The sequence below is a fragment of the Struthio camelus genome, chromosome 13 (genome assembly GCF_040807025.1).
Source record: "Struthio camelus isolate bStrCam1 chromosome 13, bStrCam1.hap1, whole genome shotgun sequence".
NCBI classification, from domain to species: Eukaryota; Metazoa; Chordata; class Aves; order Struthioniformes; family Struthionidae; genus Struthio; species Struthio camelus.
In genome coordinates, this window is record NC_090954.1 from 8,297,799 (window position 1) to 8,314,937 (window position 17,139).

At 47.8% G+C, this 17,139-nt stretch overlaps 1 protein-coding gene across 3 annotated transcripts in view; it reads right to left on the minus strand.

The window, feature by feature from the left end:
- NEURL1B (neuralized E3 ubiquitin protein ligase 1B) overlaps positions 1-17,139 on the minus strand; it is a 156,483-nt gene that overhangs the window by 20,878 nt on the left and 118,466 nt on the right. Inside the window, exon 1 of one of the 3 annotated variants that reach the window (XM_068959382.1) lies at positions 15,274-15,400. The exons of 1 other annotated variant lie outside the window; for it this stretch is intronic. In XM_068959382.1, coding sequence (XP_068815483.1) covers positions 15,274-15,304 — 31 coding nt within the window. In that variant the 5' untranslated portion in view covers positions 15,305-15,400. Of the gene's footprint in view, positions 1-15,273; positions 15,401-17,139 lie in introns of those variants that run through there. One more of the 3 variants, XM_068959384.1, reaches the window with a different exon arrangement.

Here is a 17,139-nt window from a genome sequence, read left to right on the forward strand (position 1 = left end):
AAGAGAGGTTTATTTTCAAGCTCCATCTCAATCTTCTTAATGCCAGTGGGATTTGATCCCAGCATACCTAAGTCAATATTTTACTCTCTTTACTCGCCCTTTGTGGTACCGCAACAAGAGATGATAAAAGCAGGTGAAGTGAAGAGCCTTGGAGACGTGAGACATTCCCTTGTGTTGCTGAAGAAAAAAGCCAACTTTTACACCAAGCCTTTTTTGCCCTTGCTTCCCTGCCCCAGAGGAAGGAGTCGCTCCCAAGGGATGGGAGCAAATATGTGAAGTGCCCAGCAAACAAACAGCACTAGGACGGCGAAAGACATTGTGCAAGGAAACGTGCCTGCCATGGGAGGAGGAGGTAAAATAAAACACTGGTGTTCAGCGTGTTTGCTCACTTTCTTACTGAGGAACTTGGAACACGATTCAGCAGAGCACATTAAGTTAATAACTTCAAGAGAGTTTATAGTGGAAGTGCAAGCTGTTGCTATTTTTCTAGCTGTTTTATGTTTTATATTTTTCATAGACCACTTACACCTGTAAAATCCCATTGTACCGTCAAACCGCACACTCCTGAGTAAGTACGGACTTGGAAATCTTAGAAATCCCCAGTGAAAGAGTACAAACAGCTGTCTGAAAACTCCAGTTTCCACCCAGAGGACTCTTGTTCTAATTAACAGAATCAGACTTTAATTCAGAGTCAGTCACTGGCCTTAGATTTACTTGGAAAAATACACCTATAAATCACATGTGAAAAACTGTGGAGGGAAAGAATTTTTCCTGTGTGTTATTTTTTTTTTTTTTTGGTAGAACAGAATTTTATTACCAGATAAAAAATGTAATTATATGTTGACAGCTTAGCGCCTGTTGTGGTTCCAGCTAGAGTAAAACACAGGCAGCGGGATGAATGTACATGTACGCTACCTTTCTGCCTGTTTGAAACACGTGGCGCCGAGCATCTCAGCCTACTTCTGAGACACATCTTCTCCCAAGGATTTTTGAGGGAATAGAAAGCTGAAAATATGCTGAAAAGGGGATGTCAAGCATACGGAAAGATAGAATTCATCCAAACAAGCTTCGAAAAAGAAACCCTTAGCACCTCTCCATACCTGATGCAGCCGCTCTCGTGGAAACCGAGGCTGGCGGGTGCTTGTGTGTGCCAGCCTCCCCTCTCCAGCAACCCTGCGAGCCTCTGCACCCAAACTCTCAGAGCAGTGAAGTCCCCATGAAAATGTTCCCATGAAAACAGGTCAGCAGGAGGAAGGCAACGTGCAGGAGTGCTCCCCCAGACCCAGATCCATAACCCGGGGCCTTACGGCTACCGCTGCTCCCCGAGCAGCTTGCTTATGTGTAAAGGCTGTGTGGATTTGAGAAGTCACTTCAAGAGCTGCAGTAAAGCCTGCTTTTAAGTCACTCATTCATTGCAACTATCTGCTTCTGGCAGAAGGGAGAGGACCAGCTTCCCCGAAACCTCCCCCGCACACTCTAGAAAGCATGTTCTTCCCCTACCAGACATGTTCCTGTATGCCCAATCCATCTTCTTCCAGAACATCCAGAAATTGCCTTGAGCTGAAGTGAACAGCACTCAAGAGATCTTAAAATAGCTTTGAAAAATCATCTAAGTGGCAGTAGCCAACGTCCACCGTCACACAGCCCCATGAGGGAGAGGTGGTGGCCAGCTAGCTGCGCCACTGAATAGCCCCATGGCTCATGTCCACAAAGGACTTCCAGCACCAATACGCGCTGCATGCGTGGAGCAAGGTGTGCGCACACCGCAGCACACGTGTGGGCCTTCAATGGTAGCCGAGGAGGCCAGATCACACTCCCAAGTCAAATCCATCACACTTAGCAGGAGAAAGCAGCCTGCTGCTCGGAAGAGCTGCCAGCAGCGGATGCCGGATTAGCTGGCAAACATCAGAGGCTTTTGCACGCTCTCAGCTGCCATGGGAGCCAACAAGAGCAAAAGCAGCAGAGGCAGCAGCCCTGGGGACGTGCAGCACAGCCTGTCCTCCAGCATCGCTCTGGGCTGTACATGATGTCCCACGCTCCTGCCCTGGACCTGGCTCTCCTTTAGCTTTTCACCCTCCATTTGCCATGCTTTTGTGTGTACCGAGAGATATGCTTAAACCTGCTGGTTTCCATTGGCCAAGCCCTGTCTTCAGCACCACTGCATTTTTTTTTCAGGCAGAGCTTGGGACATGGAAACAGCAAACCTTCTCTGACGAGGCAGCCCAGGGCTGAGCAGGCTGCCTTAGCACGGAAAGTCCGGAGCACTTCCCAGCTCAGCTCCCTCCGCAAGGCAAACATGCACAGAGCGCAGCAAGACGGCAGCCTGGCCTCCCGTGGCCCCCAGGTTTTTCCAGGATGCCCCAGTCATGCAAGATCAACAGGAGAAATGTTGGCTGTGACACAAATGCAGGGCTAGCTTTTTTAATGCCATTTATAAGCCAACGGGAGCTCTTGCCCAGGCACAACTCTAACGGCATATACAAGCACTTTGATTGCATGGCTTATGTTGCTTGGAGAACTGGCAGAAAAGATGCTGCAGAACGACATCTCATCAGTCCGCGGCGGTGCCCATGCACGGAGGCGCTGCTGCTAGTGGAGCAAAACCGGCAAAGCCTCCCCGGCGCAGGCCTGGCCGTGTCCTGAAGCACTTACATGCCCAGCCCCAGGGAGCCTCCCCATGCACATCGCTTGAAGGCCCTGGGAAGGATATTCCCCAAACCCTTATCTCCACCAAAGAGCTGCAGGGGCGAGCAGAAGAAGAGGAGTCCCTCCCTTCAGCTACTCTTCTTCTGCCTGCACAGAAAGACAAGTCACAGCTCGTGCTCCAAACTCTGATGTTAGCCCCAGGACAAAAGGATGATGAAAAAGATGGGAAGCGTTTTGGAAGAGCATTGACTCAACAAGGCAGAGACGCAAGGTGATGAGTCTGCGATGATTAACAACGGTGGGAGATGCACCAAAGCAACCACTCTGAAGTGATGCCCAGGCTCAAAAGGGGAATATAAACACAGTAAAGGAAAACATCCTTAGCGCTGACCTGCTTAACGTTTCTCCCCATCACCTTTAGTCCATTTTAAAGCAGGAAACGAGGCCTGCTCAATGCAGGGCTGCGCTCAGGACGCGAGAGGCAGCGGGCAGATCAGGGAGGAAAAAAATAGTCAAGACTCGTACGAGGAAAGCGTCTCCCTCCTTCTGAAATCTCCTCATGTGGTTGAACAGTTAATCTCATCACCAAGGAAAACCTGAGAGACGAGCTAATGGCTGCTTAACATAGTTTGGTGACGGATTCGGCTGGCATGCTCCTGGATCGCCGTATTTACAGGAGTGTGTTTTTTTGAACTGGTGTTTAAATATTTACTAAATAGGAATGCACACAAAAAGAGGGCTTGAAAAGAGTTTGTTTTAAAATGAGAAGTAGTTTTGATCTCTCTGTGAGGAATGCACCTCTGCCCTCTTCTTAGAGATGGCCAACTGAATGCTGAAAGAGGGCAGAAAAGACCACAAACAGTTTCAGGCAGTTACGAATCAAATCTTTGTTTTTGTTTTGCTTTTAAAATTGGCTTTCAATATTTTTAAGAGCAAGGAAATATGATACCTGTGAAACTCAATTTTTAAAAATGGCTTATTTTTAATCAAAATGAATTTTAGAAGAGGAAAATGTGGATGCTTCTATTAAGTGACAAATTCCAGCTGTTTCACATGGGGCCTATGTTTCAGGGAGAAAGAGGTTCTCAAAGCAGTTTATTAACTAAGTCTCACGGTGTCCTTGAAGGGCAGACAAAGTCTTAGTCAACATACCCATTGCCAAAAAGAAGCAAAGAGAAGTGAAATGATTTTCCTGAGTTCATTTTGGGAGCCTACATCAGAGGCAAGAAGTTGGGAGCCCCGGGCGACCCAGCACCTCGGGCTCCCGACCTTGCCACCCTTGTGAAGTAGAGGGGAAAGAATCTGCACGTCTGTTAGGAAGTGCTAGAAATATCACATTTCTTGTTTAAGGGGGAAAAGGACTGTTTTAACCAGTTCATTAATTATGGCTATTAAACAAATCAAGTTTCAGAGTTTAGTTTCTAAAAACTCAAACTTTCGTCATTATCCTCCTCTGTAAAATCAACCTCTCAAGATAGCAACTGTCAATCTGATTATTATGTAGTTAAATGAGGGAGAAAAAATCCTGTTCTCTCTCACCTGCAAAAATCTGTCTATGCCTTGTAATTAGTTGGCTTTATAAATTTATTTTACATTCACTTGAGTTTTCCTTTCTAGATTTGGCTGGTCAAGTTAAACCATAAAGATTATTCATGGAAAAGAAACCACAGTTGGTTACTAGGATACAAAAAAAATCACTTAGTACATTTCTCCAATGAACACACACAAATTCAATAAATTATGACTTTCTCTCTTACATAAACAGTGGGGTTGCAGAGACATTTCTTGGAACCCTTTAAAATAAATTAATATTTTAATTACTATGCAATAGCAAAACAAACAAAAGAGATAGCTGAGCGTTGCAGGTGAGCTGCATCCTTTGTCTAGACATGAAACTTATTTTGGAACAAAGCAGGGTGCAAACGGGCAGCAGATTCATTACTGCCAGCACGCATGTGCAGAAGCTGGTATCTGGCGTGCTCACATGCCTTTTCAATGTGGATAATGTAAGCAGTAGACTAAGCTAATTTGGAAGAAGGCATTCTTGCTTCAGAAAAATCTCTCTTCCTGAACAATTCCATGTCTACAAAAGGTCTTACATAAAGAGATCTGTCGGCAGATCTCTGAACCGACAAGGTGAAGTGAGAGGTAAGTTTTCCTATATACAGTCGCAGCTGCCAAGGCAGTCAATAAGAGGCCCGCATCCACAGCACAGCGCAAGTGCCATTGCTGATGGGTAGACACTGTTCAAAATGCCATCAGACCAAGTCTGCCCCAAGACAGTTAAGACACTTTTGGAAACAACACCCAGAATCTGAAATTCAGTCTAGATACTTAATAGGATTTGGTCATCTGTTTTGTTTGTTTGTTTGTTTGTTTGTGGTTTCAGTTTGCTCTATCCTTTCCCAGCCCTATTAACATCCCCTATTAACAGCTGCCTCCTGGCACGACTCAGTACAGACTGCTATTCAAGGCTGTGAACGCACACTATAGGTTTTGTTGGTCAAGATTAGCTTTTATAAACTTTAACCAAGATTGTTTTCCTTGAGATTCTGACTTGCGAAGCGTCTGTCCTTCTCACCCACCTTCTCCCTTTGATCACACTGGCAGCACAAACAACGCTGTTATGCTGCTGGCAAATCATACAGTCATTGGTATTTAAGACTCACAAATCAGCTGGCAGTATGAAAATCTGCCTCATACTCTGAAGAGGCCATCTCCTCTCGAGGAGAGATGAACCAAAATGCCTGGCATACTGAAATACTTGCAAGCCTGCCTTCATGCGAGCGCAGGGGAACCTCTGCTGCCTTAAGCTTCCACTCCCTGCCCACAAGGTCTTCAGCTTTCATTTTTCAGATGCCTCTGCTGAAAGGGGTCTAGTTGCCCAGGCCCCCCCCGCCCCGTGCCCTGCTCTCTGCGGCTGGCCTCCCCAGGCCTCCTGCACACCAGTGCTGCAGGTCCCAGGGCTCCTCCGTCCCCACACTGACCCAGCAGAGCCGTCCCCTCATTCAGCAACTCTCCAGTTCACTCTTGTTCCAGAAAACCTTCCTTCCCTTCTGATCTGTCAGCTTGAATGCTAGTTTTCCCCTCGCAACTTCAGCCAGGGAATACCATTTCCTTGCTAAGATCCTCTCCAGTTTCCTCTCCAAATGGCTCACTTCAGTCATGAATCTGTCACAAGGCTGTCTAGGTCCCGGTGCTCAGCAAGTTCACCAGCTAGGCTGTTTGTGAAAACCCCGTGTGTCATGTCTTTTCTTTCTGCACCATGAGGACAGCTTCTCTGAGCGCCCTGGATTTGCATATTCCTGGCACACACAGCTTCCCTCTTCCAACATCCCAGTAAGAACTCAAAAAGCAATTTCAATATATACCATTTTCCTAGATATCTCTGCAGTCTCCTCCACGTTTTTACTCTTAAAAAAGTCCCACGAGGCTTGAGTTATGCTAGCAATAGCAGAGCAGGCTGCGTTCACCAGCCAGCAGTGGCGTCCCAGGAAGCACCTAGTTGCAGAGCAGATCTGCCGCTGATTATCCGGTAAAAGTCAGGCCAGTCGGGCCACTTAAACACTCATTCCATTGTGTAGTTTGTCCCCATGAACCACCATATGAAAGCTATCTCTGTTTTTTTTATAAATAAGCACAATGGAAACTGCACAATACACCAGTTAATGCTCTTTATCACTAGAAGTGAAGCAACAGTCTAACAGGCAAAACCCGGTTAGTAAGCGATCACGTTTTCTATGGCTTTTTCAAGCCATTCACTTTGCAGGACAAGGTAACCAAGAAGCGTTGCTGGCATCCTGAGGAAAGCGGCTCCAAAGAACAATCTCTTAAACAGGCATTTCTTGGAAACACATATTTTGAAGGAGCCTCTAGAGATTATCTAGCCCACCTTTTCCCTCTCATGGGACCAAGTCTACTATTGTCATCCCGAGTACCTGAGTAACAAACTTGTTCTGAAAGACCTCCAGTGATTAAGATTATTCCAATGTACACATTCCACCAAGACTTTGCCTGGTGAGCCCTACCAAGCTGCCCCCTGGAGAACGTCCACTCAGAAGTCCCCGTCCCGTCTCCTCCCAGACAATTCGTAACTCACTGCAGCCGTGGGTGGTCCCCTCCTCCTCTCAGCAGCAACTGTGGTCACCGTCAGGACACTAGACCAGACAGACCTTTTGTCCGACCACAAGGTCAATCTTACATAGCTACATAGCAGTAGTCACCTCCTTTGCCAGGCCTGTGCACTGGGGAGCCGAGACCCATTCCTCCAGCAGGATCCCAGCCCCAGCTGTGATGCAGGTGCCAAGTATTTCAAATGACCAAACAAACGCACTCTCCAACAGCGTCAAGTTCAAGACCCCAAGAAATAGCAATTTCCCCTAATTAGGAATTATGCTTTCAACCTTAGCATCACACAGAGGAGATAACTTTTGAACTGTACTCCATAAATTACAGAACATGTTAAGCTCAGAGCCAGTGCCCCTGATGAGACCAAAATAGATAACAAGCTCAGAAAAGCTGTTGCCACAGTGTTAGTTATCTCTAAGGAAAGAGAGATAAACCTGAATGAAATTATTTCATTTCTGCTCCCAAATGGGATAGTCTATCTTTTATCTTTGGCTTGTCAAGCAGGGTTCGGCAGTTTCAACATTCTAGTTATGGAGGAGGGCAAAAATCAAGCAACTATTTTTCCCTGACATTTGAAAACCTGATGGAAAACTTTCTCTCAGGGAAATTCTCTCTTGATTGACTGTCTTTTCTGTGTTGTTACACAGGCTATGAAAGAGAGAGATTTGCTTTTATGTAGTCTGAATAGTTATTTCTCTCATGTAGTCATAGGACGTCATGCCATCAGGAGTGCAATCACAAGAAAATGAGAGTCATAGACAAATGGATGGTTAAAATAGGAAAAACCCTAAAGTACAAAAGTCTCATTATTATGTAAATATCCACAGTGAAACAAGAAAATCGAGAAAACAAAGTCTGCTATATGCCACTATCTAGCAGACAACTCTATAAACACAACTGCATCCGTTTTTTTCCCTTTAAAGAATCGGTAGAGGTTTTTTCCCTTTAAAGAATTCGGATTGAAAAATCCAAAATCTGATTTCCCTGTTGTATTGAAAAGCTTTGAAATGTAGTTAAATGCCTTTTCCTCAAGGATCCTCAGGTGTAATTCCCTCAGCAAGCGAGGAGTCATTTCTTATGTTCTGGTTTTTGGTTTCTTCACACCAGTCCTGGTGGTGTGGAAAGGAAAAAAAAAAAAAAAAAAGCTTTGCTGGAGCAGGGAAAAAGGATCTCGTCTGTTCTTCTCAGTGGGAGATCGCCAAGCTACACCACTGCCAGAGGTTTGAAAGAACTGGAGGAGAAAAAGTCTCCTAGGAGGAAAGAAAGCCTTGCTAACACAAAGCAGAGGAAAAGATCTCCCTGGACACAGAGGGGAAAAACAAATTAACAAGCAAGAAATCACTTTCCCCTTCCTCACTCCTCCCCAAAGCCCCGCTGCATCTGTTCAGGCACCAGCCATCTCACGTTCCAGCACTCGGTAATTGAGACAACAGGGCATCCAGGTCTGAAGAGAAAAGCTGGCACAGGTATGCTGAGATACCGCTTTCAACCAGACATCTCAATGCCAGTGGTTCATGCGTTTTAACACATAGCAAAAAATACAGCTGTCAACAAGAAAGAGGAGGAACAACCCAAAGAAAATGGCACCTGCTCCTGGCCAAGAACGGCATCCCCTAGGCAGACACCTACTGAAGCAACTGTTAGGAGGGGACAGCTCTGGCTACCACAGCTGAGTAGTCCTGCTGCATTTTCCACAAGCGAAAAGGTAGGACAGGGAGCTTTTCAGAGAGGCAGCGGGACCTTGCAACCTAAGGCCATTGGGGCCACCAGATGAGCAACTTGGAGAGGTCAACCCCTCTGGGATCCAGAAGGCTACCGATTGCAAGGGCAAGGGTGGAGAAACTGCCTAAATGAGAAAACATATACAAATACATGGAAATGCTTTTCGAGCAAAACTTCCTCCACAGCTGCCACAGAGAGAGAAGCCTCCCTGAGCCTGGATGTCCAGCCAGCTCCCTCCTGATGGGCTGTTTGGGCACCTCGCTCAGCGTCTGTTGGGAAGCGAGCACACGTCTGCCCTCAGGGCAAAGTCTGGAAAATGGTTCCCTGGCCAAGCTATATTTTGATGCCAGGAAGCCCCAAATGAGCAGGTGGCCAAGGAGCTCACGAGGAGCAGGGAAGGTACGAGCTGTGAGTCAGCCATGTGGTTTGGCTGCCACGGCAAGAGGCAGCCTCGGAAAGCCAGATCGCTCCGGGCACGAGAAAGCAGGAGACAAACAAAAGGGGGAAGATGGGCAAGCAGGTGCCCGAAGTGAAGACACAGAGGAGACAGCGCACACCTCCTGCACGAGGACACCGAGATCAGCCGCATGTCTCCGTGGCTCACCCCGGGGCCTCATCGCGCCGCGTGGCTCATGGAGCCGTCCCAGCGGAGCAGCCCCCACTCCCAGCTCTCGCTAACTCTCCCCCCTGCCCACTTCAGCCCATTTGCTTCCCTGCTTCTCTCAGAAACCCACCACCTCCACTGCATGCTCCACCTTAGACAAGCCTGCGCTTATTTTAGCTACCAAGCGGCACAGATAGGCTCTGTAAACAACTGGATGCTGCTGAGAAAAGGTTTCCTTTCAAGGCAAACGGTGCAGCAGGACCCTGCTTATCCCGCAGCTGAACTGGCCTGAATGCCAAAGCCACGGCAGATAACACAGACCGAGACGTGTATTTTCACTCCTAATTCAAAGGCCAGTGAACATGATACACAAGGAGGACCCTTACTAGAATGGGAATGGAAGCACGGCATAAACTTCAAAGTGACTCATCCTTTTCGTGTCAAGTAAACATTAATGCCTGCACATTCAAACTTGATTGCCGAAACTTAAACACCTTAAGGATATTTAAGGACCTACATAAGTTGTCAAATTATGTGCTGGGCAGCAGAGACTTCCCTCGCCTGCAGTGAGGGCTGTTTGCACGTAAGAGTTCTGCGGACAAACACAGACTTAGGTGTGTGACTGTAAGCACCTATCCTAGGGTCAGGCGGTGACGCAGAGGTTCTACTGATCTGCAGCAATTACCCAGAGTAATAAAAGGAAAAAAGTGCCGTCTCCTAGATATCCTGCCTCTTAGGAAAACAATTCCCCTCTAGGGTGTAAACAATAAAATAGAAGCGGAGGCACCCGGATAGCACTACATGGCGCGAGAGTGGGGAGTAACGAAACATGCTCTCACTTTAATGACACACTTGGCAATGTGCTGCCTGTGTCTGACAACACAACAGGCCATGGGGCATGGCACCCAGCTCCACTTAGGACTGTCTTGATAGGTGATGTCTTCCTGGATCCACGCACAGTTGTTTGTACAGTCTCAGCAATCTAGATGCCAATGGTAGCAGGGGATTAATCGTGCCAGTTGGCTGCAGCACATTTTTGGGTATGTACTGTGCAAGGCTGTTTAAAGATAGTCCTCAGTATATGATCAACCTGTTCCAGCTCTAAATCACACTGAAGGCTGAGCGGTTTCACGGGTTTCCTTTTGAAGAGTGGAAAAGCAGAAAGTTACAAAAGAAGTAGCAAATTAATTTATTTTTGCATGCCTATGGCCTTTTTCCTGGAGATGCTTCATGCCCGCATGTTAATTAATTAACTCTCATATACCCATGTGAGCCAAACAGTGTTTTCTACCTCCCTTATGTACAAAGAGAGACATGTCAGGGTGAAGTCACCTGCTCAAAGGTCAGACAGGGAGTCAGCAGCAAAAGCAATGACAAACTCCAGAAACCTCACCTTCTGGGCTAAGAGAGGTGTGAAAACAGACAAAATAGGGCTGTTACTGAGGCAGGCCTAATACCTATAATCTCCGAGTTGAACCAAACCCAAATCAAAAACTGGTCTGAACAGGTATCTTTTTCACTCAAACCAGAACAACCTGAAGCGTTATTTTGTAGTTTTGTTGAAGTCAACCTGGAACCAAACCAAACAATTTACTGAATTAATTCCCTGCTCACAGCACTGATAACTCCTCCTACAGTGTATCACTAGTAACCAAAGGGGAAGGAGGGCTGAGAGAACAAATCAAAACAAAAACGCTCCTTGAAGCTGAGCTTTTTCTCCACGATACAGGCAGACAGACCTTTCTCCACTAAGTGGTCTTTGCTCCTGATTTCATACAAAAGAGGTGTGTATATTATGATAACAGGCACCACTATTTTAAAAGGGATATGCAGAAACATCATTATCTTCTACCCACAACCTATACATTCCTGCTGCTCTCTTCATCTACGTGGGATGCTCCAACCATCACCCTTTTGCCACAGACATGCAGAAGGAAGCCCCAGTCCGACAACAGTCTAAACTTGGGATTTCCGACTTGCTGAGAAAGAGTTAGTTATTAAGACCGTTTTCTGACAAATACAAAATAATTTATTGAAAATAAGAAATTACAGCCATTTCTCTGAGAACAAGCCCCATTCTCTCTTGTGTTTACCCGACACAAATGCCTGTCATACTTGGTATGCCTTGCAGTTGTGAGGAAGGCAGTGGGAGAAGCATTGCAATCAGATCCCAGCCGGATTCTTAAAAGGGAATTTGGCTCCTTCGTTAAATACCAACGACCCTATTTGGGCCAGGATCAACAGCTGGAACCCAACTGGCAAGTTCCTTGCTCGCGCTTGGGGCGACAAGTGCCTGCTGCCCTCCCTGCCCCGCTGCGGCAGCAGCTGTCCGCGCGCGCGCCGCGCCGAGCCTCCCCGCACCACCAGGGTGCTTGCTCCCTGCACGTTATCCCTGGCTATCTCCTAGCACCTTTCCGCTCCATGGAAGGCCTTCTCCAGGTCAGGGGGATTTTAGCCTCTCCCAGTCTGTCAGATGAGCAATTTTTTTGTCCTCAATACTGCTAGGCTTCCTGATTCTTCAGAGGAGACTTCATGCCCTCACCTAGCTAGTGGCCATTTGCTGAGCCCTGGTGAAAGTGTCTGGCAAGGAACGGATACAGAAGTGCCTTAAACTGGAGAAATCACACCATTCACAAAGGCAGTGTGCGTACGCGTGCTGCTTGCAGGCTCGCTCCCCAGCGAGCTAACACAGAAGACAGCAGCTCATCAGCAGCACCACCGGTAGCAGTAGCCACAGCGTCACTCTAGGGCCATGAAATCAGAAGTTGGTATGCAACGTATCAACCATCGACATCCGCTGGGCCTCCCACCCTCTCGGCAGGTCAGAACAAGTTCCGCCCATTGACTGCAATGTTGCAAACCTAGTTTATCACCTACAGGAGACAAAAAAATGACATGCTTCAATAATAAAGAATTCACTCTTGCTTAACCACCTGCCCACAAATTATCTCGAACAATGGGCAGCGGTAAGGGAAGGGAGGCGAGATGTCTACGTCCATGCATAAATTCCCACCCTGCGCTTGCTCCCGCTGGAGACGGAGAAGGGACGGGAAAGGGTGAGCAGCAAACCGACGCGGCTCAGCTCGGCTCGCCCCACCAAGGGACCAGGCACCGCAGCTCCAGCTGCCCCTCCAGGGTCAGAGCAGCCACAGGAGGGAACCTTCCTACCGCAGCAGGGCTTCATGTACCATTTAGCTGTCATCTAGATAAGAACAATTTCCACCACCACCTCAAGACCATTGTTAAGCGTATCTGACACATCGCAGCTCTTTTCCATTCAAATGCCTCCTCAACCAGTTCAAATATAGAAGCTGCCTTTCATTAGCCCAAGCCTATTACTCATTTCAATACCACTCCAGTTAGAAACCTCACTGTTAATTTGACAATGCCTTCATGCACTGTGTCTTAACTGTGAGATACTTCACAAGCAGAAGTTTCCCAAGCTCCTGATACAAATTTCCCCAGCATCAACAGCATGTGTTCTTGTATTATTAAATGGAAACGTGGCCAGAAAGGGTGACGCTGTGCAGGATTTAAAGATATAATAAACCCACAAAACACATTCCAATGAATTTATATATAAAAATGAGCGGAACTGTGTTCAATAGGATTTAAAAGTGAATTCCATTATTTGAGAAGAGTATTTACATGTATACGTAAGCCCCAAATTGTTGACTGTTTGGCTTTTCCATGAGCCAAATAATGGATGTCTTCCACATTTCCTTTACATCTGATCAGAATGGAAAGACATTTTCCACCTTCAGCTATGCACATTGAACAAAAGGATAAAAAGGAGAACATCATCTGTATGCTTCTACAGTTAGTAAGAAGTTTAACACAACAGGTCAGCAAATTTTAGGGTTTTTTTTTTGTTAAATAAACTACTGCAGCCTCTGGGACAGCGGAGAGAAATTCCTTTGATAGTTAAAATGAGAGTGAAAGTTTATTGCTCAGTCTAACAGGGTGAAAAAGAGGTGCATGTTGGATTTTCTAAATAGAGAAGAGAAAAGACTTAATTCTGTTTGATTATCTTTGAGTAACTCTAAGCAACCGTGGCATTTACAAATGGGAATTCATCCAGCAATTTCGCCTTAAGGAAAAACTTTATTATTTTCAAAACAACCAGTCCAAGAAAAGTTTTAAACCTGCTTCTCTCTGTAATGACTTTTGGATAACAGAAGACAAACAATGCACCCTAGAAGATCAACATGAGCAGCCACATAAGAAAAATTACTGATTCCTGTCCAACTTAACAAAATATATGCTTATAAACTTTAAAAATGCAAATATCCAAAATATTTTATGCAGTCTTATGTTAACAGCCTCTTTTGAATGTCATTACTCTGTAAAAACTGAGCACAGTTGAATCTGGGGAAGAGATATTTCTAGCATCTTTCAGCACATTAGCAACCAGTGTGCAAGTGTCCTGCATGTTTTTCACCTTGCGCAATTTGACAAATGTTTGCAAATGGCCTATTCCCAGCAAAGCAGTGCTTTACAGACAGCTTCCACCTGGCAAGACAGGACAGAGACTTTCTAGGCCACCAGAACAACGTTGGAGCTGGGAGGTCTATATCAATCAGGTCTTCAGCTTTTCCATCAAAGTTTTCCTCTTCCTCAAGAATTTTCTTAAAAACACCACTAGGAACTCTTTAATCACAGAACTGCGGTACAACTGATGTCATCGCTTTTTTTAAATTCACATGTGCAAGGCTCTCTGTGTGAAGGCTGTTCAGGAAAGATTGTTCTAGTAATAGGCAGAAAGGCTGATCCAACCTTCTGTAAAAGAGCTCACAGCTGCATCCCACTTCCCAGCAGGTACAGCTATTTTTCCTTTGGGAAGTACCAGCCTCACCAAAGTGTCCTCCCCTGACCCAAGAATCTTTCCATTGCCCTCTCAGCTCTTTGCATTATGAGCCTTGATGTTGCCTCTAGGCTGAAAAGCCTGCAGATAAAATGAATTTTCTCCAAGGTCATGCACTCCTTTCAACGCCTTTATTTGCCGGTTTGTGAGGTATTAAATAAACTGCAAACTTTATAGTGAAAGGAGATAATTTCCCATATGAATCCAACAGACAGTGAGATGAGATGCATAAGCTTTCAGCTAGAAATCTAATCACAGGTTCATAGCCTAATCACAAGTCTAGAAGCTTTCTTTTGTACCCTGAAGGTCCTAAGCACCCTCTCTTTGCAAAGACAATATATGGCACATCCAAATGCAAATCTATTCCTCTCTTTATTTCTATATTCAGCTCTCTGGCTGATTACAGGGAGGCATGTGTGTGTGTGTTCAGTAGGTCCTCCTGCTTCTTTAAATAAGTTTAATAATACCCTTTTTATTTATGGGAGCCCAAAGTACAAAGGATGCAATGCAGGAACTCTGCAAGAAGAGAAAGGAAAAGAAAAGCAAACTAGCTGAAGATACAGACTGGAAAGGGCTCAGTAATTCAATATCGTTGATTCTATAGAGACCAACAGCTTTTATTATGCACCAATTTTCTGAAAAGGAAAAAGTGTCACAATTCTGAACTTGCAAAGGAAAAGAATATGTACATCTCTTGAATAAGAGCAGCCTTCTCTAAAAAGGCAGTTTAAAATCAGGGCACTCTACCAAACATTTCAGATCTGCTTTCATATAGTTTTCATCCAGTGACTCTTAACAACTAACGTCTCACTGCACAGTTGCATTAAAAAAAAAAAAAAAAAAGGAAGGGGGGGGGGGGGGATTTAAAAGAAAGCCCCTAAAAGGGTTCGACTGAAAGGCAAGAGATCTCCAGCTGCAAGAACGGCTCTACTTCACCCTCTTCTTGTTGCTCTCACATGGATCAGGATAAACCCCGGCTGCTTAAGCAACCTCGCCGCGATGCCACTGCAGCCGGCGCCCCTCGGTTTTCCTTTTCCACCGCTTAATTCTGGGCCACTTCGCAGGAGCGCGGGGCACGGGGCGAGGGACGGGGGCAACGCAGCCTCGCCCGGGAAACGCCCGTCCCAAGCGGGCCGCTTCTGCGCCGGCACCGGCTGCCCCGCACAACAGGCACGAGTTTCCGCGTCTCTGCGGACTCCCTCCCAGCGCTGCCCGCGAAAGCCCACCCGGCTCCCCGCGGCGGCCGGCCAGGAGCCCCGCGCCGCGGAGCCGCAGCTGCCCGCGCAGGGGCCGCTCGCTCCGCCGTTACCTGCCAGCGTCTTGTGCACCGTGTTGCCCATCACTCGGCTCGGCGGGGTGGCGGAGCCCGGGGCGGCCCGGCGCTCCGCAGGGCCATGGACAGCGCCCGCCTCCCGCTGCCGCGCTCCGCCGCGCCGCGCCGCGCCGCCCCGTCCCGCCCCGCCGGGCAGCGGAGCCGCCCCGTCCCGCCCCGCTCCGCTCCGCTCCGCTCCGGCGGGCAGCGGAGCCGCGCCGAGCCCGCCCCGTGCCGCCCCGCTCCGCCGGGCAGCGCGGCGCAGCCGAGCCCAGCCGAGCCCGCCCCGTCGGTCGCAGCGCTGCCGCCCCCGGCCGCCTCCCCCCCCCCCCACTCCGGCCAGCCGCATCCGTCCGCGGGCCCGGCGCGCCCGCGCGCGGCGTGGCACCCGTGGGCGGCCCCCCGGGGAGTGCGCCGGCGGCCGCGGCTGTTGCAGAGCCCGGGGCCTGGCTGCTTTTGAGAAGCCCCCTACACTAGGAAACTACTTTTTACCTCTCTCCCCTAAAAGAAAAATCTCCACTGAAGTTTTTGCGAGCGGAGATGGCAAGTCAAACTTTATCCTCAGAGCACATCTTTCTGTCGACGAAACCTTCCCGAAGGGGCCAAGCTACGCTAGGAAACACAAATTGTCGATCAACTGGAGCTCTGTTCCCCTCAGTGCCATGTACTCATTGGGTGACCTTGGATCAGCCACTTCACGTCTCAGTGACACAGCCTCCCCCTCTGGGAATTGAGCATGTTAACAAGAGTGTTGTGTTGGCAAATTCGTTATTAGTTTGAAGCACACCGATACCATGGTGACGAAGGACACCTCAGCCGACAGCTTGAAGTGCAGTATTGACAAGATTTTCCTTGCAATTTCTTTTTTTCCAGTCTCAAGCGTAAAAGCAGGCTTATAGCCCCATCGGAAAAGAGCAAGGAGGGGTCCCTTTTCCTGCCTGTCCCCACTTGCACTGATGAGGGGTGATAGCGCCAAGCATTTCTTCTCTGATGCTCTTTTCTTCATTTTAAGAATGGAGAGATGGGAGGATCGGAGCTGCACTACTTGCTGCAATTGACACTCCAAGCTGATGCTGTTTGGGAAAGGCCACAGCTCTTACCCCATACCCAGAGCCATGTTCCTGGGCTGTCAGATGCCCTGAGACATAGTGAAGTCCACAGTGGACAGAGAGGGAGAGCCAAGAGCCAGTAGCCCAATGGCCAGGCAGAGATCAGGTTTATCATAGGGAAGCTATAATAACAAGCTTTTAAAATCTCCAGATCATGTTTGAACTGGTCAAGTGTGGCTCAGGGATGATGATGAGAGGGGACAGAAAAACCTAATTTCCAGTATTTGTGCCATCATAGGGATTTGTTAAAAATGGGATTATCAAATGAGACACCAGCAGCTGTTCTTAAAAGAGCTTGCACCCATCTGCTGTCTTCTTAGGTTAGCATATGTCGTACCACTGTCCTCGCTGCCCTGAGCTGTAAACCGTACGCAGGAGCTGTCAGAGGGCCGGAGCGAGAGCTCGGAAACATAGCGTCCCCCCTCAGGGGGAAGGCGGGGGGAGCAAAGCCGCACTATTTACACAGAGGGGAAAGTCCTTGTTTCACTAGACAGTGGGGAACGGGAGGCTTTGGCTAATCCGGCCAGTTTCCTTCAGCAGGGAGTGGGAGTTGTTATTTTAGGGTTTAAAGGAGCCTCGCAAGCCAGAGGCAGCAGAGGGGTTTCTTTGCAGCTGGGGCTCTCCTGCCCCAAGTGGGCTGTCAGGGTAGCTCATGTGCTTGCCATATGCGGGCTGCGTGCCATCTCCCCGGGGCAGGCAGGAGAAGCACCGCGTCCCTCCTTCCATACCAGCACAGACGGGCGCTGGCTTTCCC